Below are 25,815 nucleotides of genomic sequence, written 5' to 3'. Positions count from 1 at the left end.
GCGTACCGGTACGCGCGCATCGCGCATCGCGTCGTGGGCGTTCGAGCGCCCATCGGTCGTCGCCCCGCGCGTGACGGGCGTGGAGGGATCGAATCGGCGCGCGCGATGTCGACCTCGACGCGGGGTGCGCGCGCGTCGTCGCGCGCGGGCGGGCGAGGCGCGGGTGGCGGACGCGATGCGGCGGCGGCGGCGCGGCGCGGACGACGGGCGATCGCCGCGCGCGTGGCGCCGGGGGATCGCGCGCGCGCGCGAGAGGCGATCGATCTCGACGCGATCGATGTGCCGCGAGATTTGGTGCAGATTCGAGCGTACGTGCGATGGGAAGAGGCGGGGAAACCGGAGGATACGAGCGCGGATTGGCGGGCGCTGGAATTCGAGCGCGCGCGGGAGGATTTGCGGCGTGAATGCGCGCGTGGAACGACGCTGAATGAGATCAGAAGGCGGTACGGACAGCCGGAGGTGCCTGGGGATGATGTGGTGGTGTTGGATCGGGGTTACGGTGAGAGCGCGAGGGAGGCGGAGAACGCGCGCGGAGAGGCGGAGGGCGGAGAATCGATGGAAACTCTGGCGGCGCCGGAGGTGGCGGAGACACGGGCGAGCGCTCCGGCGCCGGTGTCGAATAGACGAGAACGAGACATTCGAGCGATGCTTCCTCGTCGGACGGATCCGAGCGCGGAGGGCGAGCGGAGCGCCAAAGCCGAAGCGCCGAGCACCGTCGCGCGTTGGCGCGAGGCGACGTCGGACGCTGAGGGTTGGACACTCATCAGCGACTCAACGTCCCCTCTCGCGGACGGCGAGCTCCTGGTGCAGGTGTTCGAGAGCAGCGGGCGAGACGAGGAGGCTATGAGCGCACCGAGGAGAAAAATCGTCGGACGTCGAGTAGTGCTGACGACAAACGCCCTCGAACCGCTCGTGTGTCACTGGGGCGCGGCAAAGATCGAGCCCGGGGAGTGGGCGCTCCCTCCTGAGTCTGTTCGCCCGCCTGGCTCTGTCGAAGTCGGTCCGATCGCATGCGAAACGCCGATGGAAGATTTCACCGGATGCTTCCCGTTGTCCATGAGTGGATCCGTCGACGAGGAGGGCTTCGGAGAGTGCGCGTTCATGCAACGACTCGTTTTTGATCTCCCGGGTGACGGCCCGAACGAGCTCATGGGATTATCTTTCGTGTTCCGCAACGTCGGTGGCAGCTCGTGGTTTAAGGATTCGTCGAACGGTAACTCCAACTATCGCGTGTCGTGCACGCGCCCGACGGAGCACAAATCGACGGCAAGCGACGAGCTCATCGACACCATCACCAGAGCCGAAGCCGGCGGTAACTGGTGGTCTCTGATGCACCGCTTCAATCTCGCGACATCGTTGTTAGAGAAGCACTGCGTCAAGGCGGAGAGCGAGAGCAAGGCACGGGAGGCGGCGGCAAAAATATTCGTTTGGCTTCGCTACAGCGCCACGCGACAGCTGACGTGGCAGAGAAACTATAACGTTAAGCCGCGTGAGTTATCCAGCGCGCAGTCGCGTTTGACGCATTGTCTCGCGGAAATATACACGTCTCAGCCGCATCTGCGCGACATGGCTCGTCTGATGCTGAGCACCGTCGGCAGAGGTGGCGAGAGCGGCCAGGGCCAGCAGATTCGGGACGAAATCTTAAACATCATGCATCGGAATGGCATCAAAGAGGTCAAGGGAATCTGGATGGAGGAGTGGCACCAAAAACTGCACAATAACACCACTCCGGATGATATCGTCATCTGCGAGGCATACCTTGCGTTTTTGCAAGCGAACGGTGACTTGTCCGCGTACTGGCGCGTGCTTGATGAAGGAGGCGTCTCGCGCGAGCGTCTTGAGTCCTTTGAGCGACCCGTTCGAAGCGAACCCATCTGGCGACCTCAAATCAAAGACAACCTCATACGTGATTTCAAGAACTATCTGAAGATACTGAAAGCCGTGCACGGCGGCGCAGATTTGACGCAGAGCTTCAACGTGTGCCGCGATCGACTGTCAAACGACTGTCAAAGAGCGCTCGAGTACATATGCGCAAATCAAGGCGGAGCCGATGTCTTCAACCTCGTGAACGCGTGTCTCGAGGCTCGTCACGGCGTGCGAGATGCCGGTCTCGCCGAACCATCGGACACGCCGTGGTGCCGCGAGCTCATCTATCTCGATCTCGCCATCGCCGATGTAAGTAACCGAGCGATTCAAGGCGGCTCAGACGCCGTGACAGACACACAGGGATTGTTGACGCTCACGGACATGGTGCTCGAGGATCTGTGTCTGTCACTTCCATCATCGAACGATGACTTGCTCTATAGCTTGATTAATTGGCGTCGCATTCTAGAGTTACAGAGGTCAGGCGATTCCGAATGGGCGCTTCGAGCGAAGGCGACGGTGGACCGCATTCGACTCGCTCTCACAGAGCACGCGACAGAGATTCACGACGCGATGCAACCGGCGGCAAGCACCATCGGTAAACGATGCGACTGCGACAAGTGGACGATCGATTTATTCTCCGAAGAAGTCATCCGCGGTGGTCCCGCTTTTGCACTCTCGTTGATGCTCACGAGACTCGATCCGTACTTGCGCCGCGAGGCGAACATGGGCGAGTGGCAAATAATCTCCCCGGCGACGTGTGTGGGTGAAGTTCTGCACGTCAAAACGCTCGCGGAGGTTATGAACAACTCATTCTCGACGCCAACCGTCCTAGTGTGCGATCATGTGGGTGGCGATGAAGAGATTCCGAAAGGAGCGACCGCCGTCTTGACGGGATCCTCCGTGGATGTGTTGTCCCACAGCGCAGTTCGCGCGAGGAATGGCGGCGTCTTGTTCGCCACGTGTTACGAACCCACGGTGCTCGACAAGATTGGAAGGAATAGTAAGAAAGCTATCAAGCTATCTATCACGGCGGACGAGTGCGTGTCGTTCGAAGAGATTGATTACTCGAGTCTCGGCCGCGAAAACTCTCCGGCGAGCGAAGCGAACGGATCCGACGCAGGGAGAATAAACATAAAGGCAATCGACTTTGCGGGCGAAGTCGCCGTCGGCATGGACGATTTCCGTGAGAATCTCGTCGGAGCAAAAGCGCGAAACACAAAGGCACTTCGCGACGCTCTCACTTCGGGTGGCATCCCTGGATGGATCAATCTTCCAGTCTCAGTGGCGATCCCGTTTGGTACCTTCGAGCATGTGTTGGCGTGTCCTGAAAACGCCAAGCAAGCGAAGACGATGGCGAGACTGGCGAGCGAGATCGACGACTCGAACGGAACATCGCTCGCGGCGTCTCTCAAGGTGTGTCGAGCGTGCGTCCGAAGCTTGATCCCGCCGGCTGGTATGTTGACGCGGCTCGCCGACGTCATGCAACGCGGCGGCATCGAACCGCCGGCGGACGACCAAACGTGGGATCTCGCGTGGCGAGCGATCTGCGATGTGTGGGCGTCCAAATGGAACGATCGTGCGTACGTGAGTATGCGTAACCGTGGGCTCGATCACAACAACCTTCGCATGTCCGTGCTCGTACAACCGGTGATCAATGCGGACCACGCGTTCGTGATTCACACGGTGAACCCGAGCACGGGTACAGAGGACGAGCTCTACGCCGAAGTCGTGCAAGGCATGGGCGAGACCTTGGTTGGAAACTACCCCGGTCGCGCACTCAGCTTTACGGTGAAAAAATCGCCCGAAGGCGCCGTCAGCGAACCGGTCATTCACGGGTATCCATCAAAGAACACGGTCCTTCGAGTCCCGTGCCAGACGCTCATCTTCCGCTCCGACTCAAACGGTGAAGATCTCGAGGGGTACGCCGGCGCCGGTCTTTACGAATCGGTCCCGATGCACGCCACCGTGGAGTATCACGCAGATTACGCCTCGGACGCTCTGATCTGGGACCGGAACGCCCGATCCGACGTCCTCACCGCGGTCGCCCGCGCCGGAGTGGCGATCGAGCGCGCGCTCGGTGCCGCCCAAGACGTCGAGGGCGTCATCCGCGGCGGCGCCGTCTTCGTCGTCCAGACCCGTCCGCAGGTTTAACTCGCCGATTTCAAATCAACGCCAAGCACGAACGCCGAGCACGAACCACCGCGCGAAACCAGCCGCATTTTCGTCGCGCGCCAATCGCTTCGTCCCTCTGCGTCCTCCCGGCGCGTCTCCAACTGTCACTACACAGCTTTTATGATTAACGACTCGTGAACGACCCCCTCCACGTCAACAGCCACCATCCGCCGCCCCCTTCGCGCGTCACTTCGCTCCTCCACGCGCCCGCGATGGCGCCCGCGAGTCCTCGACCGCGCGGTCCCGATCACTCGTTGATCCCGTGCGACGGCCCGCTCGGCTTCGACCCCGACGACCTCACCGATCGCTCGCAATGGCGATTAGTCGGCGACGGTTCCTTCGGGAAGGTTTTTCGCGGTGAATTGCTCGGCGAACCGGTGGCGATTAAAGTCACGACGAACGCGCGACCGGACCGTGTGAGCGGGTTAAAGCGAGATCTGTGGTATCTGACGACGTTCGCGCATCCAAACGTGACGCGCGTGTACGGGGCGTTCATCGAGCGCGGGGATTGTCACATGGTCATGGAGTTTGTTCCGCACTCGTTGAGGAGCAAGCGGGTGGTCAACGAGACGAACAGGGTGAAGGTTTTGGCGGACGTCGCGAGGGCGTTGACGCGGGTGCACGCGGCGGGACACGTACATAGGGATGTCAAGGCGAGGAACGTGTTGATATCGGAGGTAGGTTGAGTGCAGAAGTGAGAGGCGCGCGCGAGCGGTGGGCGCCCGGGTGAGTCGGAGACTGACGATGAACTCGACGTCTGTTTGCGCTATTTGCAGGATTATCAGACGGCGAAACTCACGGATTTTGGTCTCGCGCGTATCGTACCGGGTGTGGCGACGTCGAGTCGCGAAGACGTTAATCCCAGACTGACGCCGAAGATTGGGCCGCCGAAGTACCGCGCGCCAGAGGTAGAAAACGGACAGCCGTACGACACTTCGAGCGATATGTACGGCTACGGTGTGATGTGTTATCAGCTCATTGAACAGATGCGCCGACGCACGCGCAAGGCAAACGCTGGGGAGGTTGAGTTTATTCGAGAACTAGGTCGATTAGCGACGCAGAAGGATCCAACCAAGCGGCCGACGGCGCATCAGTGTCTCACGATGTGCATGAGCTGGTTGCGAGGCGGCGCCAACGTCATAACCCCTGATATCTACCCGGGGCGCAACACGTTGAGAGACAAGTATTGGGTGCACACACCCATGGATGGTGGGACTTGGAAACACGACTCTGAGCCCGCGAACGCGGCGAACGATACCGAGTCGGAGGACGAAGAACCGCTGTCGCCTCACTCGAACTCACACGGTTTCGAGGACGCGCGCGGGACGTTTCACAACGGCTCACAGGACGCTCAGCGAGGGACGAAGCGCGACGAACGAGAGGGAAGCGATACCCCCGTGAGCGCACCCCCGATGAACGCGGCGAAGCGGGTGAACTCGACTTCGACCGACCTATACGTGCGCGGTGAGCTCGCGGCGGTTCGTCTGAACGGTAGCGCCGCCGCCGGCATCGGCGCCTAATCTCGCGCAACAATCCGACAAATTTTGTACCTCGACACGCCCATCGCGACGCCATGTATGACTTACACGTGTGTAACAGAATCGCGCACGTGAGCGACGCCGACTTCAAAAAAGTTCTTCTCGGCTCATTTACAACGTGCTCGCGTCCGCGGACCTGTAACCATCTACTCGCGTCCCATCATCTCCGCTCGCATCGCCCGCACGCGCGCCCCGAGCTCCTCAACCTCCCGCTGCACCGTGTCCAGCTCCGGCGCCGCCCGCTCTCGCGCGCTCGCCGCCGTCACCGGCTTCTTCTCCTCCTCACCCGCGCCCGCGCCCCCCGCCGCGCCCGCGTCGTCGTGTCCGTGATACTTATGATGATGATACGTCTCCAATCCGAACGCCAACGCGAACACGCCCACCATGAAGTGTTTCAACGGCGCAAACTTCCCCGGGACGACGTACCGCGCGCGATACCCCTCCATGGCGCTCCACCGTCTCGCGATCCCTCGCGTGGACGAGCGATCGCGCGTCGCTCACGCGGCGTCGACGGCGCGCGCGCGCGTCGATGTCTCGCGCGCCGGCGTCCGCGCGCTCGAGCGCAAGACGGTGGCGCGTCGACGCGCGACGGCGACGATCGGGGGTCGCGCGCCCCACCGTCCCCTCAACGAGTCACGACTCGTCCGTGTGTCCCTCCGTGCCGTATGACGCACACCCGTCGCGCGCCGAGCTCGTATGACGCACACCCGTCGCGCGCTGACCTGGCGGCGGCGTCGCGCGGGCGCTCGACGCCGCCCCGCGTGACGCCCGCACGCGCGCGCGCGCGACGCCGACGCGGACGCGAACATGGCGCCCGTCACCGCGCTCGCGAGCGCCCTGCGCGAGCTCAAGTCGCGGACGAGCGTCGAGGCGGGAGCGTCGGGAAAATCGCGCGTCTCGCTGCTCCACGACGCGCGCGAGGCGGCGACGATCGATCGAGAGACGACGCACGCGGTGGCGGTGCGAGGATTCGAGGAGCTGTGTCGACGAGATGGACGATTCGAGGCGCATGCGCGAGCGCTGTTCAGTAAGCGCGCGGCGGAGGGACGGCACAGGGAGTTGGAGGACGCGGCGCGACTGGAGGCGACGAGCGCGGAGGTGCGGGCGTACCTGCGATTGCTGAGTGGATACTTCACGGAGAGAGCGGCGGGGGCGACGATCGAGTGGTTGATTCGAAGGTTTAAGGTGCACGTGTACGACGTGGACGATCTGATCGCGTGTGGGTTGCCTTGGCACTCGACGGCGGCGTTCGTGCGGTGCGTGCAGACGTGCCAGTTGGAGAACAGTAAGCACTTCAAGTGGTTGAATGGGGTGAAGGAGACGGGGGCGCCGCCGCCGCGAGAGGCGTTAGCGGTGAGATGCTCGAGGGATAAGGCGTTTTTTACGTTTTGCGCGCAGAGCGCGGCGGAGATGGCGACGACAAAGGTGCGCGGATTTATTCGACGCGAGAGACCCAGCGCGGAATTTTTCGTCGCCTCTTCTCCACGAGGATTGGAGCGTCCGACCACGATCGTGGCGAGCACTCGTGCGAAACGCGAAACGGGGTGGATATCCAATCGTGGTGGTACATTCGATTGATGCCAGCATTGTCGGCGTTCGTGTCTTTTCGCTCGCAACGTACTGCGCTTCGCAGTGGCTCGAACCGCCTAGAGTGTCGGTGCACATTCGAGAGACCTCGTCGCGTTTGACATCGTACTGACGCTCTTTTTTATTCAACATCGCAGGGTAACGTTGGGACGACGTCGGCCTTTTACGCCGTTCTCATCACGGAGGCACTCGGTTTGATGCAGGAGGTGGATGCGAGCGTGACGTCGAGACTACTGCCGTACCTCGAGGCTGGCCTCGCGTCGGCCGCGAACTCAGAGCAGTTCGCCGGTGCGCTCATGGTGGCCACACAGTTAGCCGCTCGCACGCAAATGGGAGCGCCTCTTGTCGAAGCCTTACTCGAGGGTATCGTCAAGGGCACGCGCGTTCCGCTTCACTCGCAGTCGTTGCAGGCAATGTTGGCGCTTTGCCAAACGCAGCGCGTCCGAGCCCTACCGGAGCGAGCGTTCAAGCACCTCGTGAAGATCCCTGAGCTCGAGGAGCTCGTTGCTGATTTGCTCCACAATTATCGCGCGGATGCGTTTTCGCTTCCTCTCATGCGTTCTCTGGCGGAGTTCGCAGATGTGCACGCAAACTACGAACGCGTCTTGAGAGCGGTGATCGAAAAGGTTCCGTTGAGCGGTAAGCACTTCATCGTGATCATACCAATATTGCTCGCAACGGCGAAGAAGAGCGATGAAGCGGGTGAGATGGTGACATCGGTGCTGAAACTGGCGGATCAGCATCGTCCGTTGGAGACGAGTGAGGCTGTGGATTTCGTCTTCCGTGGCTCGGCGGCGAGGAAGAGCAAGGAACCATCACCGGACAGCAGTGCGAAGAAGAAGGATAAGTTATTAGCCAGCGTCGAGGACGCTGCGTTCCTGCGCGCAGCCTTGCTGGGCTCGGCGTCTGGGCCGATGCAGGGGCACGCTACGTCAATTCACGCCGCGCTTGATCACCCCAACGCGAGCCTGCGTGAGAGCGCAATCGTGCAACTCGGCAAACTCGCGGTGGAATCTCGTGATGAGAATGATGAGCTCCCGTCCGCTCTCTGTCGTGGATCTGCACTTGGGCCAGCGATGCTTCGGCGCGTGACCGATGATGATCCTCGCGTCGCCGCGGCAGCAATGGAACTCGACCCCTTGCGTCAAATGGTGAACAACGACGGAGCGCTCTTCGCCGCGGCAAAGGCACGATTGGCCACAGCCATGACAGTGCTCGTGTCGGGAGGTGCAAACGGTGAGAGCGAACGGCGAGTAGCGAAGAGAGCACTCCGTCTCACACTGGGTGTGCTTTCAAAGTCGGACGATGGAAGCGCGCCTTCGGCGCTCGCGAGTCGGGCCGCCGCGTTGGCGTACGAACACGCACTCTTTTCAAACGATCCGGCGCTCCGTAATGTCACCAAGGCAGCGTTGAACGCCGCGCGAGGGTGCCCGCATCCTTCTATGGACGGCGTTCGATCGGACGAGCTTCGTGGCGTCGCTGAAGATAGCAAGTCAAACAAGGATGGCGATGCGCGTCGGGCGTTCGAGCACAAGTGTAACGAAGCCGTTTTAGCCGCCTTGGGAGATTCACTTTCTAAGGAATGGAGCAAAGATGCAAATGAGTGTGATCGTGGGCTTTGGATTCGAGAGGTGTACAGAGACGCCAATGCTGTTGGGCGCGCGAATTTGCTCATGGCGTGCAAGCATGCCGTCGAGAAGACGTCGGGAAAATCCACGGCAATCGCCGTTGCTCTACGTAATACTTCGTGGTCCATAATTTCTGATTCGTGGAGTGAAGACGGTGTGAGTGAGTCGCGTGGCATCGAAAATGATGAGATGTTTGCAGCCAACGCTTCGCCGGATGCAAAGTTTGCTAGCGCTTTAAACGCGAGCGAGCCCGCGGCGCGCAGAGCTTTGCCCGCAATTCACAGGTCGCTCTTGCGTGCGACGCTCGATGGTTTGCCCAGAAAAGGGAGCGATGAGGCAGATAAAATGTTGCCTTCCTGTTTCAGGCACCTGGCTATGACTGATGCGGTCGATAAGCAGACGGGGCGCTCTATTGAAACCATGGATTCGGTGATTGGTGAGCTGTTGCGACACTTGTTGAGCGCTTGCGACAGATGCTACGGCGGAGCGGGATCGAGTGCTTTCCTTGCCTCGCAGTTCGCAAGTGATCCAGCCTTTGTGGACCCCCGGGTTCAAGTTGCTGCCTTGGAGCTGTGTGCGTCGTGCTCAAAGATGCCATCCATCTCGTCAGTCATCGTCGCTGCGGCGTCGTCGTCATCTCCAGTGCGCACCGCTGCAGCTGCACTTTTATCCGCGTACTCTCGAGAGCAGAACGCGAGCTCAATTGTCAAATCCCTGGTGGCTGCCTCGGATGAAATCGCGCTCAAGGGCACTGCTGCGTTGTGCCGAGCAGTCGCGGATGGCGTAAACAAAGCCCGTGCTCCTGGAGACGAATTGGCCGCGTTCCTCGAGCCGGTGCAGGAGATAGTGAGCGAACCGATGCCGTCTATGGATGCGTACGGCGCGCGATGTCTGATCGCAACGACACGAGGTATGGGCGATGTGACGCGCAAGGCATCGATTCTGTTGTCCATTTTATCGTGGTGTGTGCAAGAATCTGACGCGTCAACGGCATCCAAGTCGTCGTTAGCGATGGAAATTTTGAACATATACACGCCCGAGTATGCAAAGACGTTCGGTGCGTCCGGCGGCGAGGGATGGAGAGTTTTGACTCGTTGCATGGTGACGCCGTCGCCACCAGCTGTTCGTGCGTCGGCGTTCGCTATCATTACGCCTGATTTCGTCGCTGAGCTCAAATCGAAGCCCAAGGCGGAGCTCCTGTCGATTTTGTTCTCGGCAGTAAACGCTGATTCGGACGACGTCTCGAGAAGGGAAGCCCAAAACGCGGTCGATGCGTTGGTGATTGACTCGAAAGACGTGGCGAAGACCGTGAACGCCGCTTTGGAATCAGTGCCTGCATCGAAGACGCCCGCGAAGAAGAAGGGTAAGACATCCGGTGAAGACGTAGCGGCTTCTCTTTCTCTCGGATCGGCGGAGGCCATGCGTGCGGCTACGGTTGCGCTAGAAGTGCTCGCGTGGAAAATGGACAAAACGCAACACCTTGACGCGCTCGTTGGGCCGTGTCAACATTTTTTGGAGGCGTTGATGAACGACGCTGCTGCTCGCGCTAAAGCGCGCGAAACGGCGGATGATGATTCGGACACGGACTCTTCTGATGACGCGGAAGCCGGTACCGCTGCGGGTGGCTATCTCGAAGCGCTTACGCTACGAACATTGGAGTCGCTGGCCCAAGCGAGGGTGAAAGATGCGCGTTGGAACGTGCCTCTCATCATTCGTGCCGTACGCGAAGTAGACGAAGGCGCCGCTCGAAGCGCAGCTTTGGCGTGCTTAGCAGAGATTGCTCACGCGGCTCCTGATGCTGTGCTCGAACACGTGTTCGACGTCGGCTCAGCGTTGTCTGATCGTGCGGCGACGAGTGACGACGTCTTGTCTCAGCGCGCCCTAGAGAGCGCACTCGTTGCCGTCGTACCGGTATGGTTGAAGAGCGGTGAGTCGCTGAAGAATGTGGTTAGTAGACTCGTCGAGTCCCTTCCTCTGGCGCCGGCACGTCGCCGCGCGCCTATCTGCGCTGCTTTGGTTCAAGCTTCACCTGAAGGTGAGGCGTTGCCCGCTATCATATTGAATTTGATCCGACGCTCGAAGTCACTCGAGACGTCTGCGCGAGAGGCTCGAATGCGCGTTGCTGCTGTTGTGGATCAGTCCGACGCTCCCATGGAAGATGACGCCTGGGTTGAAGAACTGCTTGACACTCTACTTGTTCGCGAGGCACCACTCGGTGCTGTTAGTGCGCTCGTATCCGCACTCAAGGTACGATCAATCCTTCGCGCGCGAACGCGTTCGCGATGTTTCTATGATGAAAGATTCTCTTGTGTCAGGATTCTGATTCCATTGATGAGACATACGAATCTGCTGCTTTCCTTCTGAGAAACAAGAAGACACGTGGACGTTTTCTCACCTCAGCTCATGGACGATGACTAACCCTTCCTCGACATTTTCACTCTCGCAGGAATCCGCATTGGAAGGAGGACGATTTGTACGAGCGTGCGCTGACGCCGCCTCGAAGCATTTGTCGTCGATGCGTTTTATTCGCTCGCAAAAAGTGATCAGTGCAGAAGACACGGCAGAGCTTCAAGAAGGTTACGCGTCGTTAGCGTCGTCTGCTATCGTATTGTTGCAATCAGTGGGCGCGAAGGAAGATACACCGAAAGACAGGTCGAAATCGAAGTCTCCTGGAAAGTCTCCAGAGAAGGCCGCAGCCAAGGCGGAGGCAAGCGGGCAGAACCTACTCAGCGCGCTCAATGGCTTGCTTGCCCCAGGCCCGTTTTTGCGAGCGCTCACGCCACTTCTGGACCACAACGAGGGAAGGGTGCGGCGAAAGGCGCTTGCACTCGTCACCGAGCGCTTGCAGAACGCAAGCGAAGATGGAGGCGACGAGGACGACGCGGAGACGCAAGCAGGCATCGCCTTGCTGAGCGAGCTGTCTTCTTTGATTCAGTCGAAGAGCGTGACGACTTCGCAAGCGGCGTTGATGGCTTTAGAAGCCGCCGTCGTGCGATTCAGCCATGCGCAGGCGGCGACAAACCCATTACTTTCGGTTGTCCCGGCCGTCATAGCACAGTTGAGTGTTTCTTCTGCGACGTTGAGAGCTTCTGCGGCTCTTACTTTGGCGACATTGGTGAAAATTTTAGGAATCCGTACTGCGTCAGTCATCAACACTGCCATGCCCGCTTTGCTCAATACGTCAGTCGAATGTGCGGACGCACTTCGAGAAAAGGATCTCGACGGAGAGGTGTTTCTTGTCGTGCACTCTTGTCTGGCGGCGATTCGCATGTTTGTCAACAACGTGGCTGGTTTCATATCTCCATTCCTTGGGGATATCATCAAGGTCGCTTTACATCCATCCATCGTGCCGAACTGCGGTGACGATGAATCGCAGGAAGCTAGCGAGTTGCGAGCGTTACAAGAACTAGCTCTTGCGATCAGGGGTGAGCTGCCTCAAACCATCGAGCTTCGCCTTCTGATACGCCCTCTCGTGGAGTCGTGGGATATTTGTTTAACATGTGGTGGCGATGAAGGTGCTTCGTCGTGCGCTGCGCTACTTGAAATAATCTCCGCCGCTGGAGATTCCGACAAGGCCACAAACGCTCACAGACAACAGCTATTTAGCGTCGTTCTTCGGGGTCTCGACGTGCGCCGAGAAGGGCCGGTAGGTGCTTCTGAGAAAGCGCTCGACTACGTCGAGGCAAACGCCGTCTCAGCATGCGTCACGTTGGCGCTCAAGTGCACCGAGAGCGAATTCCTTCCGTTTTTCTTACAGTGTGTTGAGTGGGCACGAGCACGCGCTGGCGAAGCAAGCGTCACGCGAACGCGTCTTGCCGCATTGTTTCGACTCGCCGCGTCGCTCGCCGATGAACTTCGTGCCGTCTTCGTTCCGTTCTTCCGTCACTTGCTCGATCTCGCGGCAGTTGCACTTGACATTGGCGCAGACCCATCTGAGGGGAAGAAGAAGCGCAAGAGCTCCGGTGCGGAGGCCTTGTCTGAGAACGACATCTGGCGCATGCGAAAATGGACCCTCGCGGCATTGCGAAGATGTTTCCAATACGATAACGTCGGATTCCTCGATTCCAACCGTTACAACATGCTCTACCCACTCATCTCCGAGCAGCTCAAGGCGTCGCCGCCGACGGACTCCGAAGAGGACGATTATGATACATTCATGCGCGAGGGTTCGTTTGGCGTCGAAGTCGTCGGCGCTTGCGCTTCTCTCCTTTGCGCTGCTCCCGATGACGCGCATTGGAAACCCTTGCATCGCGCCATTTTGATGACTGGACGCGAAGAAAAGGTGCGCTCGAGAGTTTTCACCATACAAGCCATCGAGCAAATCGTGGATAAGTTGCAGGAAGAGTACCTAGCTCTCCTTCCAGAGGCGATTCCGTTCATGGCGGAGCTGATGGAAGATTTAGAACCAGAGATTGAGCGCATGGCGCGAAAGCTCACTAAGAGACTGTCTGATCTCGCTGGTGAAGATTTGAAGACGCTCATGCGCGACGGTTTCAAACCGAAAGCAGAAGGGAAGAAAGAAGCCTCAGATTCCGAGGAGTCTGATTCGTACTAGTCTAGCTGAATTTTGATTCATTTCTAACGTTACTAAAATTCTAAATCAATCGCCGCGGAGAGATAGAACTCGTTGAAATCCAAGCGGTGGATCAGTCCTCTCGCCGATTCGCTCGACGTGATGCGCGCGCGGAAGCACAGTTGCGTCATCAACGTGTGGAACTTTGCGTGTATCTGCTGAGCGGCGATGAACACATCGCCGTCGGCCAGCAATGTCTCTTCGTTTATAGATGAGAACAGCGCCCGGAAATCCAAGGCAAGTTGTAGACCGTCGTCGATTAAAGCTTTGAGCGCGGTGTCAACAGGACGCAAAAAACACGCAGCGTGCGCCTGAGCACAAAAACGGTCGATGACGGAGCACGTGGCGTGGATGCCGATGGGAATGATCTCACCATTCTCGTCTCGTAACTCATCGAACAAGGTCTGGCGCGCGCCGACGTGAATAGCTTCAAAAACATGTCCGTGTAGGGCGTCGACGAAGTGTTGAAGCGCCGCCACCGCGGCTGAATATTTGCGCAAGCGGCGTGATCTCAAGTCTGCATTCGTCTGCGTGGAATCCATCAGCACCCTCGATTTCGAGCTCGCATGGATCAAGGCCGAGACCTCTTTCACTGCGATGGCAGCGTATCGTATCTGAAACAAAGCTGACTGAGTGTGCGCCAAGGCAAAATCCTCATCCACGTTTGCGAACACCAGGTTCATGGGCCACGGCACGGCGTACACACATTCAAACGCACTGCACAGATTTAAGCTTTCGGTGTTGAAAGTGACCAGGACGTCTGTCCTTTCTCGCATACGTAGGCGCTCACAGAAAGAATCGTCGCGTGAGCCAATTTTATCGATCGCCCCTTCGAGAGCTTTGCTCAAAAGCACAGTCACCGTTCGCGTCATTTGCACTTTCGCGTCGAAGCACAATTCGCGCATGTGTTGCAACAACATATCACAGAAAGACATATCCCCGGCCATGGCGAAACGTAAAACCGCATCCAGGTGCGCTTCGAGCGCGAGGTGATCGAGCAGAACTGTCGATACGTAATGCCCGATGGTGACGGACTGACGTGCAACAATTTCCCGCATTTCCTGATTGAGTATAAGAGGTAACGGAGCACCACATGACTCGCCCAGGTATTCCGGATCGCTAACGGTCGAGATGAATGGCTGAGCGACGACGGGGTTAATGTTCGATACGTCAAGTGCCCGTTCTTTTTCCGTGTCGTCTTTGAGTGCGACCGTGTCGTCATGTTGATCCATTACGAGCGCGATCGGAGATTTGAGTGATTCTTTGGATTCGGATCTCTCCATGGATACGTCAAGAGCTTCATCCAAGTCGACATAATTCGAAAGTGCGTCGTCTGATGTCGTGTCACCACCACTCTTATCGTCAACTTCGCGCGTGCTCAAAGAGCTCACGAACGGCTCTATGACGAGACGACTCGGCTTGATTTTCACACCGTCACGCATCGCATCCGCCAAAGCCGCTATGGCTCCTTCCTCTTCCTCGGCCTCGAGTCTGCGCACGAACGCTCTTCTCTTCTCCGAGAGACCAAGACGCGCTTTGTTCCATGCAAACCATTGTGTCTTGGCGTTTTCAGTTTCCAACCTCATCCGTTTCTCCTCCATCTTCGCCTCAGCCTTCTGTCGCTCAGCTTTGCGATGCTCAGCCTCTTCATGTTCCAACCACGCGCGCTCTTCAGCGATGCGCGTCTCGCGCGCGGTGCGCCGTTGTTGCTCGCGCTCGTCGAGTTCCTCGAGGGCAACCTTGCGCTCTGCGGCCTTTGTCTGCTCGATCGCCAACAATTTGTCAAGACGAGCCTTCTCTCGCACAATGGATGCTGATTTTGCCTGCGCGATTGCCTCCAAGCGAGCAGCTTCAACTTCCGAAGCCCTCTGTTCTCGGGCTGTACGCATACTATCCAGGCTTTCACGCGCAAGAGTCATAACTTTCGAACCGAGAAGTCGCACTCGATTGAGCCACTGCCGCGCATCACGCTCTGTGTGTGCCTCGAATGCGGACACCTCGGCGAAAGCGCCGCCAACTTCACAGGCGAACGCTCGCGTTTGAGGCAATCTCTGGAGTATGCGCAACTGTAATCCAATGTTCAGTACATCATTCGCTTCGTGGGCGACGAGCGCAGGAAGGTAGCCCGGGCGAAGACACGCGAGGTTGAGTGAATCCATCTCGGCGTCCTCGTCTTCCCCATCGTGCACTTTGCCACCGAGCCAATACGGTCTGTCTCGGCCGGATCGGTATTCCTCAAATATCCGGAGTTGTGCCCAGTCGCAAGAGCAACATATGTAAAAGTCGGAAGTTGATCCGGACGACGCGGCGTGGAACATCCATGCAAGTGTATCGTCAAAGACGGGTTTCACTGCTTTGGCGTACATGTATTGGATCATCGGCGTCTCTTCGTCCTCAACGTGCGACAGTGACGTCTCCAATCGCCGCAAAAGCTTGACATGGCTCACCAATCTCGTTTCTGCAAACTTCTTTTCCGTCAGCATGTTGAAAATGACGTCGATCTGACGCCGTAAACGCTTCGTGTGTGCGGTGAGCTCGAGCACAGTGACGTCGGCGCATTTCTGCGTGAGGGCGTCATTGTCGCGCTCAGCGTCGCGCCGCTCCATCACCACCTGCGGCATCGACTGCAGAGCCAACTTGTGCGCGCGAAGAATATCTCGAACCGAACTCGCTACCGGTCGCATGTACGGCGTCGTCATTTGCTCTAGGATGAAATCCAGTTCGCATCGTCGCTCCGCCGCCGGCGCAGTGATTTTAAGTGCATGTCTGAACGCCAAACTCGAGCTCGCCGTGAAACGCATGCGAGTGCCGTTCGCCCCTGACGCCACCGCGCATATGATATCCGAGCTTGTTTGGCACCCACCTAAAGCGGCCATGGCGACGTGCGAGCAATCGCTTTCACTCGCAATCGTCGGTTCGCTCTCCAGTCCCTTCACCGCGCGAAACACACTTCTATACGCCGCGTCGAAACGCGTGGAGTCCAGGGCGCTCGCAAGCTCACGGACTGCAGTCGATGTTTCGTCCCAGCACGCCCCTTTGGACGACGTTGTCGCCATGACCTCGGCTGCAGCTAACCACGCCACTGCGTTCTCGTCGTTCTCCCGATTCGCTGACTCTTCCGCGACGACCATGTCAAGCTCGCTCGTCGCAAGAGGCATCGAACGCGTCGCGGCCTCCACGTCCTCTTCGGTATCATATACAGACGTGATAGCACCGAACACGGATCCGTGTCGAAGCGTCGGAACCGTGTACGTTGATGCCTCTGACGTCTCGCCCGCTCCAAACGGTGCGTCAGGGCGCGTGCTCCGAAGCCTCCCGCAATCCGGCGTCCCGCTCACGGGCACCCCACACGTCTGACCGAGCGCATCGACGCTTCCGAATACCTCTACACCACTCCCGGAGCGAGCCGTCGACGCATCTCGCCGCCTCGTATCGCTCAGCGCGAAAACCAACCGTCGAATAGAATCCGAAGCAGCCGCGCTCCGTTCCAACGCCTCAATCACACCATCCACCGCCCGCGCTCTCTCGTCCGACCCATCCACCTCGCACAACCTCACGTACATCGCGTTCTTCTCCGCCTCTCCATCCGCATCGCGCCCCTTTCGTCCTCCACCAATCGTCGACGTCGACGCCGCGCTCGCGTTTCGTCCGTTCAGCGTCCGCGCCGCTCCGCCCTCTCCCACGAGCACTCGCTCGATCGCTCCCATCGCTCGCCCGCGCGTCGCCCGCGCCCACCTCGCCTCTTCCTCCCCCTCCGCGCCCTCACGCCCGTCCACGCGCTCCGCGAACGGCGCCATCACACGAACCAAGGTCGTCACGTCCCCGAGCAACGAATCTGAAACATCATCCTCTCGCCCCATGCGCGGCGTCCGCGCCGTCGCCGCCCCCTCGCCCGCGCGCGGTCGACGCGACGCCCGCGTGGACGCGTCGCGCCGTTACCGTCGCCCGCGCGCGCGTCGGGAAGTCACGCGCGGCGTCACACCGCGACGCGCGCGCCGCGTGAAAGAAATCCCATCCACCGCGCGCGCGACCGGGATGGACGCCGACGACGCGATCGCGCCGTTACCGCCGCCGCCGTGCGGGCTGGTGCCGCGCGAGCGACGCGCGCGCGACGGTGGGACGCGCGCGAGCGACGGTGGGGAGACGGTGGGGAGACGAAGCGACGGGTGGACGCCGACGACGACGACGGCGACGGTAAACGTGGACGCGGAGGCGGCGAAACCGGTCGTGGTGGTGCACAGACGCGCGCGGCGCGCGCACAGAAGCGCGCGGACGCCGTCGAGGAGGTCGTGGAAGCGGTTCGGCTTGGCGCGACTGCGGCCGCGGAGAGCGAATCGGCGGTTGCGAAAAGGATTGGCGACGACGAGGGAGCGAGGGACGGCGTTGGCGATCTCAGGGGCGGCGGTGATTGGGAAATCGTTGGAGGAGGCGATCGAGGCGTTTAATAAGGTTGGGTTCGTCGGGAAATTGAGGTTTGGATTGAGAGCCGTCGGCGGCGCGGCCAAGGCGTTCGGGGTGGCGGCGGCGAGCGCGACTTTGCGATGTTGGGCGCCTAAAGTGCACGGCGCTTTGACGGTAATGCTCGTGGCGTGTGCGTCGACGAAGCGCGGGGGGGATGGAGCGCTCGTGAGGTTCGTGGAGGGAAAGGTGCCTGGGAAGCTCGGACGCGCGTGCGTCCGAGCGATGGCGGCAGCGCCGAAGAGCGCGCGAGGGACGCTCAGGAGGTGGGCGACGTGGCAGGCGATCAGACTGGGGATGCGCTTAACTGCGAGGAGGCAACAGAGGAAGGTCGATTATTCAATGCGCGTCGCGCCCGTGATCGCGTCTTACATGATCGCCAAGCGACGCATCGGACGAATCAAGGAAGTTGAGAGGCGCGACGTCGAGTGGGAGAAGCAACATCACTGGGGGGCGGCTCGAATGCGAGACGTCATTGAGGACTTTGGAGGATTCTATAGAAAGGTTGGACAGATCGCGGGGACGGCGAAGCAGATGATGCCGGCGCCGTACATTGAGTGTTTCTCCAAGACAATGGATAACAATCCGCCGGTGTCGTTCCGTCTGGTGCGCAGAACCTTGGAAGAGGGTCTCGGAGGGCCGCTCGGTTTACACTTTGCCGAGCTCAGCCGCAAGCCCGTGGCGACGGCATCGATTGCTCAGGTGCATTTCGGGCGCCTGCTCGACGGGCGTGAGGTTGCCGTGAAAGTGCAAGCCACGGACGCGGCGATGATGATAGGCGACATCGAGAGCATGCTCAGCACGACCAGGGCCATGCGGTGGTTGGGATTGGATGAAGGCCTGGACTTCCCAACAATCTTTCGCGCGTACCTGGACGTCATCGAGGAAGAATTCGACTTCACGATCGAGGCGTCAAAGATGGACGAGTTCAGAAAGGTGCTCGATGCCGCCGGATTGGGCGACCGGCTTGCCGTACCGCAAGTTATCACGGCGACCCGACGTGTGCTGATCATGCGTCGCGTGCGCGGCGTGAAACTTCTCACCCTCTTCAATCGTGCTCGCGCGACGAACAAGATTCCTCGATGCCCGTCTCCCGTTGCTCAGTGCCACGCCGTCGGCGGCTTTGGTTGGCAGGGCGTCTTTCACTCGATGTTCATGGCCTGGGGGACGATGATGCTCAAACACGGACACTTTCACACCGATCCGCATCCGGGTAACTTCATGGTCGCCCACGACGGTAAGTTGATCCTGCTCGATTGGGGACAGACGAAGCGCGTGAGCGAGGTCGAGCGCATGCACATGTGCAGGCTGTCCCTGTACATGGCGAACGAGGACCACACGAACATCGCGAAAGAGATACGCAGCCACGGCTCGGTTCGACTGGAGCGCCCGACCACAGAGGCGTTGAGCGCGCTCTCTTACGCTTATTTCGACACGCGTCCTTCGCCGTTGGCGGAGATGAACGTAATGGATTTCAAGAACTCGCCATTCGTGCAAAACAAAATTTTACAAAATACGCAGGAAGGTTTCTTTGCGATTCGAAGTGTCTTCCTGTTACGAGGGATGCTCAGCACGTGCGCGCTGCGCATGTCTATGGTCCAGGCGTGGGAGCCGATCGCTCGGAGCGCCATGATTCTCAATGGTGAAGCGCCGCCGAGTCGTTTCCGATTGAAGACGCAGTTCATCATAAACCGTTCGTTACTCGGATTCCAGCGCCGGTTCAACGTCGGCGCCGGCGCACGCGTGAACGCCGTAGATGAGTACATGTCGACAAAACGCGACAAGGACGAGGCGAATGGAACGCTCTGGCCCAATAGCTCCAGTTTGTTCTGATTCCCTCACTTTCCTACTGTTGTGATGATACTTGCCACCGGCAACCAGAGATTTTGCCTCGCAACCCATCGATCTGCGGCTCCCTACTACGGCGCCGCGCTCGGCGAAACGCACACGTCCTTCGCCAGATTACACTTCTTAAATAAATGCCCGATATCTTCCTTATCGTACGGCCGCGTCGCCAGCGCCGTCGCCACGTCCTCCGGCTGTTCAATCCACACGCAGTGCTCCACCCCCGCCGCCGTCAACTGTTCCCCGAGCGCCCTCAATTGGTTCTCGTTCTTCGTCTCCAGCACAACCTTACGCATGTTCGCCGCGTCCTCGCAGTACGCAATCGTCGACGCGTTCTCCCTGTACTTCCAGATCGCCGCCACCGACGCGTGCGCGACCTGCGCGCTCAGCGCGCCCAGCGGCCATCTCTGATTCCGTCCCAAATCCTTCCGCAAAACGATAAACTGACACAACGAGTTCGTGGTATCGCTCGCAGACGTCGCCATGACTCGCGTCCGCGCGCGCGCGGGCGCGGTGGTCGTCACGAAACGCAGCGCGAGGCGCATTGTGAGGTTTTCCGAAAAAGTGAACTCACTGTGTTTCGTCACCATGCGACGCACGTGCGCATCGAGAAATCTCGCGCGGTCGCCCGTCGCCGCGCGCGAACGTTGTCGACAGATGGTGCGACGTGCGGTGTCCGAGGGCGACGCGCGGCGACGAACGGAGCGTTGGATCGATGAGGTTGTCATCGGGAAGAATCTTTGTCCGTTCGCTCGCGAGCCGCGAGCGAGCGGGCGGATCGAGGTGACGACGACGATGAAGAGCGATTTGGTCGAGGTGATCGAGGACGTGTGCGCGCGCGCGATGGCGATCTCACGGTTGAGTGAGGATGAACGCGGGTGGACGGAGGTGGTCGTCGCGCCGGCGTGCGCAGAGTTGGAGACGTTTGATGCGATGTTGGACGCGTGCGAGATCGTGGACGGGACGATGGATGCGATGGGATTGAACGGAGTGGTGCAGGCGGTGGCGTTTCATCCCGAGTTTCGGTTCGATGGGGAGTCGGATGAAGCGGCGGCGTTTACGAATAGAAGTCCATATCCTTCTATTCACTTGTTGCGGGAGTGCGATGTCGAGCGCGCGGTGGATAATGACAAAGCATACGTGGAATCGATCCCAGAGACGAATTCGAAGACGTTGCGCGCGATTGGACTGGATGCTTTGAAGCGGATGCTAGAGACGCTGCGCGCTGCGCCATAGCGCGATTGTAACTGTATTTTTCAATGTCGTGTTATCGTCAGCGCAGGTGCAGCTTAGCAAGATCGAGCGTTTCAGCATGCAGGACTCGGACGTCCTTAGCGTCCACCGACGTCGACAGAGATGCAGGCGGATCTTCGGCATCTTGACCCCAGAGCGCAAGATTGTTCGCGAGCAACTCGATGATGGCTTCCGTTTCGTCGACGCCGTCGTCGTCCAGCCTCGGCGAAGCCTCCACAGTCTGATCGAGACATGCCTTGGTTATCTCTATCGCAGCGCGGCGGTTCCCAATGATCTCGTACAAGAACACCGTTTCGTTCAGATACAGTCCCAATCGAGTGGCGTCGGTGATCGGAAGTGAGCTCGCTAGCTCGATGCCTGCTCGATAGCAGTCCTCGGCACGCGCCCTGGCGTCGTGTGCGCGCTCGATACCGAGATCTTTGAGATCTATACCGTTTTCAATCTCACAAATGTATCTCCAGTAATCCCCCATTAGCTTGAGCCAGAAAACGCGCGCATCAAGCGATGCTGCTGCTGAGACTGTACGCGCGCGTCCCGACACCATCTCGATCGTCTGTTCGCAGAACCCGAAGAGCTCGACGCAGAGCTTTTTCACGTATTTACGACACAACGAGGCTCCATCGTCGTTTGCGAGCTGACGCTCTCGAATCTCCAGAGTTCGCGCGATCGACACGCTCGAACGCAGGCGCTGGAGGACGTTTTTAAGACTCACCGAGAGCAAGTTCCGTTCCGTCGTCGTGAGCTCGTCTTGCGACGCAACTAAGAGCACCTTCATCGCGGACAGCATGTCGTCATCGCGCCCGCACTGCTGTGCGAGGCGGGCTTGGAAAACGAGCGCGTCGCGGGATTCCATCTGTTGAAGACGTATCGGAAAATGTGGATTGGTCTGGTCTGTTCGCGTTCCCGAGACGAGGTCATCCAATCACGAAGCGGCGTCGCCTTCGCCTTCGCCATGTCTATCGTTCTTTCTTCGTTCGAACGCGGCGGCGAACGCGGCAGCGCGCTCTTCACGAGTGTCTGGTTTGGGTCTCGTGTCTTCATCGCCGCTCTGTTCACTCGCCGACGATTGATCGCTCGTTTCAGCCACAGTCGTTCTCGCAGCGGCGCCTTCTGTTCGCCGTTGACTAACCACTCGCGATCGCACCTCGCGAGCAGCCGCGGAAGCTGCAGCGAACACCCCTCCCGCGAACGTGGACCATGATGCAGTCGACACCCCAGCGCCGTCTCGCGTCGTCACCGGAAGCGTCTGCCCGTTCACGGCGACATATCCCGGCGCGCGAGCAATGAATCGCAAGGAACCATTTTCCAAATCCGCCAGCGTCCCGTCCGACACGTTCGCCCACTCGAACGCACCCCCACTTCCCCAGGCGTACCCAACGTACAAACATGACGCCAGCTCCAACGCGTTTGCTCCCAGAAGCAGCGCAACGAACCCTACAACCGCCGGCGCTCGCTTCGTCGGCACCGCGCCGACGATTCCGAGCTGCGTGACGTCACTCGCGCTCGACCGCGCGCACTCCCTCGCAAACGTCCCGAACGCCGCCGCGAAGACCCCGGTACCAAACATGTAATTGTCACGCAAAATCACCGGCATGATCGGTCCTAAGATGACCGAGATCACCGTCGCGCACCCCGTTGTCAACCAAAACACTGTCGCTCCGTCGAACAGCGTCCGTAGCGTCCCTCTCTCTCGCTCTCGCCGTGCGATCACTCGCACGCTCAGCGCGCACGCGAGCAGTGCGCTCAGAGGACCGTCGACGTGCGCTACGGACGTGAACACGCGATGGATCTGCGCTCGGAACAGGACGTCACGAGGACAAAATGCAAAAGCATCATCGAAGGCGAAGACTGGGTTCAATACGAGACCGACGACGACGGAGGCGACGACGACGGACAAAGCGAGCGGGGGCGAACGATTGAGTTCGTCCTGCACGACGTCCATGACGCGCAATCGCGCGCGACGCGACGGGGGGGTCGGGAAGTGTGGGTCGTTGGCGTGAACGGTGAAGAGGCTTTTGGTTACACCGGCGTCGACGGCGCGTCGAGTGGGACGGATTCCGTTGGGTAATCCACGAGATACACGCCGAAATAGGACGTGGGGTCTTCAATAGCGTCGGATTCGGCGTGGTCCGAGTCGGAAGAGTCGAAATCGACGAAGACGCGCTCGCCGACGGCGAACGCGCCGCGGAACGCGCGGGAACCGGGCGCGCTCGCAAACGGATGGAACGCGAAGGAGTTCACGCACGTCACCGTATCTACGCCCCATCGCGCGGGACACCCGTCCTCTGTTTTGCATGGCATTACCTCGACGCCTCGTCTGAGGTCGAAGAAGCGGAGCTTCCCGTCGACACCTCCAGAGATGAGGTGCGCTCCGCACGGCTCGATGTCAAACGTCACACGTTGGTTCGTCTCTCCGACGTTCCGCTCGAGCGTGTACACCTCGGAGCCCGTTCGACGAATGTCCACGCACGATATCTTACTATTCTTCCTGCTCGCAACGAAGACGAAATTCCCGCACGCGCTCCATTTCGTCTGCGTCACCCCGGCGCCGCCGCTCGCCCAAGACGCCACGCGTCCTCCGTCCGCTCTCCCGTCGTACACCCCGCAATCGATCGCTCCGCGCCCACCACCGTACGTCCCGCACGCGAAGACGTCGCGCTCAATCGGGCACCCGTCCACGCACGACACCAACCCCCCTTGCGACCCTAAGCGCTCGTACACCGAAGCTTTCGTTCGCGTGCGCACTCTCGCGACTGGCGTCCGTCCCGGTCGCTCCACGTCAAACACGTCCACGAACCCATCGCACCCGGACGCAATCTGCCGTCCATCGTTCACATACCCCAACCCACACGCTCCAGTAACCTCATCTTTATCGTTAAAACTCCTGTACGTCGCGACGACGCGTCCAGAGTCGCACTCGCGAGTCGTCGTCGGCGCGTCCCGCTCGCTCGTCGTGCACGTGCGTCCGCTTGCGTCCAACATCCACTGGTGCGACCGCTCGCCCGTTTTCACCTCGAAAACGTCCTCGACAGAATCATTCGATAATTTACCGACCGTTAACGCTCGCTTGGAGGCGTCGTACGCGCACAGCGTCGACCCATCCGCGCTGAAGGTGACGCCGCGGTGGAATTCCTCAAGTTCATTCTTAATCATCCGCGTGCGCCACCGAAACTCCTCCGACCGGTTCTGAATCACCACGCGCGACGTGAACCCGACGCCCCCGTCGTTCTCGGTCCTCAAACGCGCGTACATGTCGACGATTGACTGCGCGGCTGCGTCGTACAGTGAGGCGAAACTGCAGAGCCTTATTAAACGACGCATCGTTGGATGCTCCCAGCGCGCGCGTACGCGCTCTCCCTCGCCAGTTTACTCCTCGGGGCGTCCGTGGTGCACTACGCGTTCGCCCCGGACCTGTCGATCCCGCGTTACGGCGCACAGACCGACGCACAGTCGAAGGAGACGGCGTAAAAAATGAACTTTTCTGTGAGCGAACGCGGCGCCGTCCTGCGTTCGTTATGCTTCACCGCGATCTTAGTGTACGCCGACCGAGGCGTGATGTCGAGCGCGGCGGTGAGCGGGACGCCGAGAGGGACGAACGGTGCAGAGGGCGGGAGCGGGATGCAAGGCGCGCTCGGTTGCTCGTACGCCGAGTACGGAGCTCTCACGGCAGCGTTCATGTGTGGTTTATTGGTCGGATCACCGATATTTGCGAGCGCTGCGAACGATTACAGCGGGTATCGATTGATCGCGATCGGGTTGGGGGCGTACGCGATCGGTGAGTTCGGGTGCGCGACGGCGCGGACGTACGGGACGATGTTCGCGTTTCGATGTCTGGTCGGTTTAGGGGAGGCATCCTTCGTCGCGCTCGCGGCGCCGTTCATCGATGATCACGCGCCGGTTGGGAGGAAAACAGTGTGGTTGGCGATGTTCTACGCGTGTGTTCCCATGGGGGTGGCGAGTGGTATCGCTCTGGGGGGTGGGATCGCATCGACGCTTGGGTGGCGATGGGCGTTTGGATTGAACGCGCTCACGGCGGTTCCCGCGGCGGCATACTTCGGTCTGGCACCGGTGACGTCGTCTTTTAGAGGCGGGATCGAAGATGGTGCGAATGAAAACGATGTTGTCACCGCGCGTCACACGTTCGGATCGAAATCGCGAGAGTTGGCGACAGATTTACGAGAGTTGTTTTCGCGAGACGTTTACGTGTGCACCGTGCTCGCTTACGCGGCGTACACCGCCGTCATCGGCGTCTACGCGGTGTGGGGACCCAAGGCTGGGTATGCGATATTCAAGGATTACCTTCACACGAGCACAAGGGCAGACATGATCCTCGGAGGCGTCACCGTGGTGAGCGGCATCGCTGGAACGCTTCTCGGCGGTTGGTACGTCGACGCACATGGGAGCTCGATGACGACGGCGCTGCGCACATCTGCGATTGCTGCACTCGCGGGCTTCATGTTCCTGGAGATCGCGTTCGCGTGCAAGTCGTTCGTCGCGTTCATCGCGATGTTGATGATGGGCCAAACGTTCGCGTTCGCCCTTCAGGCGCCCGTGAACGTCGTGATCCTCCGGAGCGTCTCGCCTCGACTCCGCCCGCTTGCGTGCTCAATGACCACCGTCGTCATTCACGTCTTGGGCGATGTCCCGACTCCGCCGGTGTTCGGACACGTGTTGGAGATGAACGGCGATCCCACGCCCGAGCGTTGGCGCGACGTCTGCGCCGCCTTTACGCTCTTATTCATCGCCGCCGCTTCCGGCATGCACTCGGCTTCGCTCCTCGCCGCGCGCGCCGTCGATCGAAGTCGCATCGCCGGTGCCGACGACGCCGACGAAACCACCACCGAGGTCGTCACCGCGGACGATTCACACGTCCACGACAGGCTCTTATGACGCG

The 25,815-nt window shown here is 59.8% G+C and overlaps 12 protein-coding genes across 12 annotated transcripts; 6 read left to right on the top strand and 6 right to left on the bottom strand.

Annotated features, from left to right (window-relative positions):
- Nucleotides 1-105: 105 nt before the first annotated feature.
- Nucleotides 106-4,017, top strand: OT_ostta08g00830 (Pyruvate phosphate dikinase,PEP/pyruvate-binding; the record flags this gene model as incomplete). Its single annotated transcript, XM_022983502.1, has 1 exon — nucleotides 106-4,017. One exon carries the CDS (start codon nucleotides 106-108, stop codon nucleotides 4,015-4,017), a length of 3,912 nt encoding a protein of 1,303 aa, XP_022840916.1.
- A 233-nt stretch (nucleotides 4,018-4,250) lies between these two features.
- OT_ostta08g00820 (Serine/threonine-/ dual specificity protein kinase, catalytic domain) lies at nucleotides 4,251-5,558 on the top strand (the record flags this gene model as incomplete). Its single annotated transcript, XM_022983501.1, has 2 exons — nucleotides 4,251-4,715; nucleotides 4,815-5,558. 2 exons carry the CDS (start codon nucleotides 4,251-4,253, stop codon nucleotides 5,556-5,558), a joined length of 1,209 nt encoding a protein of 402 aa, XP_022840915.1.
- Nucleotides 5,559-5,722: 164 nt separating this feature from the next.
- OT_ostta08g00810 (unnamed product) lies at nucleotides 5,723-6,022 on the bottom strand (the record flags this gene model as incomplete). Its single annotated transcript, XM_022983500.1, has 1 exon — nucleotides 5,723-6,022. One exon carries the CDS (start codon nucleotides 6,020-6,022, stop codon nucleotides 5,723-5,725), a length of 300 nt encoding a protein of 99 aa, XP_022840914.1.
- Nucleotides 6,023-6,383: 361 nt separating this feature from the next.
- OT_ostta08g00800 (Armadillo-type fold) lies at nucleotides 6,384-13,346 on the top strand (the record flags this gene model as incomplete). Its single annotated transcript, XM_022983498.1, has 3 exons — nucleotides 6,384-7,001; nucleotides 7,301-11,038; nucleotides 11,238-13,346. The coding sequence occupies 3 exons, from the start codon at nucleotides 6,384-6,386 to the stop codon at nucleotides 13,344-13,346; spliced, it is 6,465 nt and encodes a 2,154-aa protein (XP_022840913.1).
- Nucleotides 13,347-13,378: 32 nt separating this feature from the next.
- On the bottom strand, nucleotides 13,379-17,161 carry OT_ostta08g00790 (Spc97/Spc98; the record flags this gene model as incomplete). Its single annotated transcript, XM_003080599.2, has 1 exon — nucleotides 13,379-17,161. The coding sequence occupies one exon, from the start codon at nucleotides 17,159-17,161 to the stop codon at nucleotides 13,379-13,381; it is 3,783 nt and encodes a 1,260-aa protein (XP_003080647.2).
- A 238-nt stretch (nucleotides 17,162-17,399) lies between these two features.
- On the top strand, nucleotides 17,400-19,655 carry OT_ostta08g00780 (Protein kinase-like domain; the record flags this gene model as incomplete). The annotated part of the gene is made up of 1 exon (XM_003080598.2): nucleotides 17,400-19,655. One exon carries the CDS (start codon nucleotides 17,400-17,402, stop codon nucleotides 19,653-19,655), a length of 2,256 nt encoding a protein of 751 aa, XP_003080646.2.
- Nucleotides 19,656-19,741: 86 nt separating this feature from the next.
- On the bottom strand, nucleotides 19,742-20,152 carry OT_ostta08g00770 (Protein-tyrosine phosphatase, low molecular weight; the record flags this gene model as incomplete). Its single annotated transcript, XM_003080597.1, has 1 exon — nucleotides 19,742-20,152. One exon carries the CDS (start codon nucleotides 20,150-20,152, stop codon nucleotides 19,742-19,744), a length of 411 nt encoding a protein of 136 aa, XP_003080645.1.
- A 103-nt stretch (nucleotides 20,153-20,255) lies between these two features.
- OT_ostta08g00760 (Protein of unknown function DUF1415) lies at nucleotides 20,256-20,903 on the top strand (the record flags this gene model as incomplete). The annotated part of the gene is made up of 1 exon (XM_003080596.1): nucleotides 20,256-20,903. The coding sequence occupies one exon, from the start codon at nucleotides 20,256-20,258 to the stop codon at nucleotides 20,901-20,903; it is 648 nt and encodes a 215-aa protein (XP_003080644.1).
- Nucleotides 20,904-20,940: 37 nt separating this feature from the next.
- On the bottom strand, nucleotides 20,941-21,774 carry OT_ostta08g00755 (hypothetical protein; the record flags this gene model as incomplete). The annotated part of the gene is made up of 1 exon (XM_003080595.2): nucleotides 20,941-21,774. The coding sequence occupies one exon, from the start codon at nucleotides 21,772-21,774 to the stop codon at nucleotides 20,941-20,943; it is 834 nt and encodes a 277-aa protein (XP_003080643.2).
- A 69-nt stretch (nucleotides 21,775-21,843) lies between these two features.
- Nucleotides 21,844-22,863, bottom strand: OT_ostta08g00750 (14-3-3 protein; the record flags this gene model as incomplete). The annotated part of the gene is made up of 1 exon (XM_022983497.1): nucleotides 21,844-22,863. The coding sequence occupies one exon, from the start codon at nucleotides 22,861-22,863 to the stop codon at nucleotides 21,844-21,846; it is 1,020 nt and encodes a 339-aa protein (XP_022840912.1).
- A 77-nt stretch (nucleotides 22,864-22,940) lies between these two features.
- On the bottom strand, nucleotides 22,941-24,242 carry OT_ostta08g00740 (WD40/YVTN repeat-like-containing domain; the record flags this gene model as incomplete). The annotated part of the gene is made up of 1 exon (XM_022983496.1): nucleotides 22,941-24,242. One exon carries the CDS (start codon nucleotides 24,240-24,242, stop codon nucleotides 22,941-22,943), a length of 1,302 nt encoding a protein of 433 aa, XP_022840911.1.
- A 150-nt stretch (nucleotides 24,243-24,392) lies between these two features.
- On the top strand, nucleotides 24,393-25,811 carry OT_ostta08g00730 (Major facilitator superfamily domain, general substrate transporter; the record flags this gene model as incomplete). The annotated part of the gene is made up of 1 exon (XM_003080593.2): nucleotides 24,393-25,811. The coding sequence occupies one exon, from the start codon at nucleotides 24,393-24,395 to the stop codon at nucleotides 25,809-25,811; it is 1,419 nt and encodes a 472-aa protein (XP_003080641.2).
- Nucleotides 25,812-25,815: the final 4 nt, after the last annotated feature.

Source organism: Ostreococcus tauri (assembly GCF_000214015.3).
Source record: "Ostreococcus tauri WGS project CAID00000000 data, contig chromosome 08, whole genome shotgun sequence".
NCBI classification, from domain to species: domain Eukaryota; kingdom Viridiplantae; phylum Chlorophyta; class Mamiellophyceae; order Mamiellales; family Bathycoccaceae; genus Ostreococcus; species Ostreococcus tauri.
This window is presented reverse-complemented; position numbering and strand designations above follow the sequence as displayed.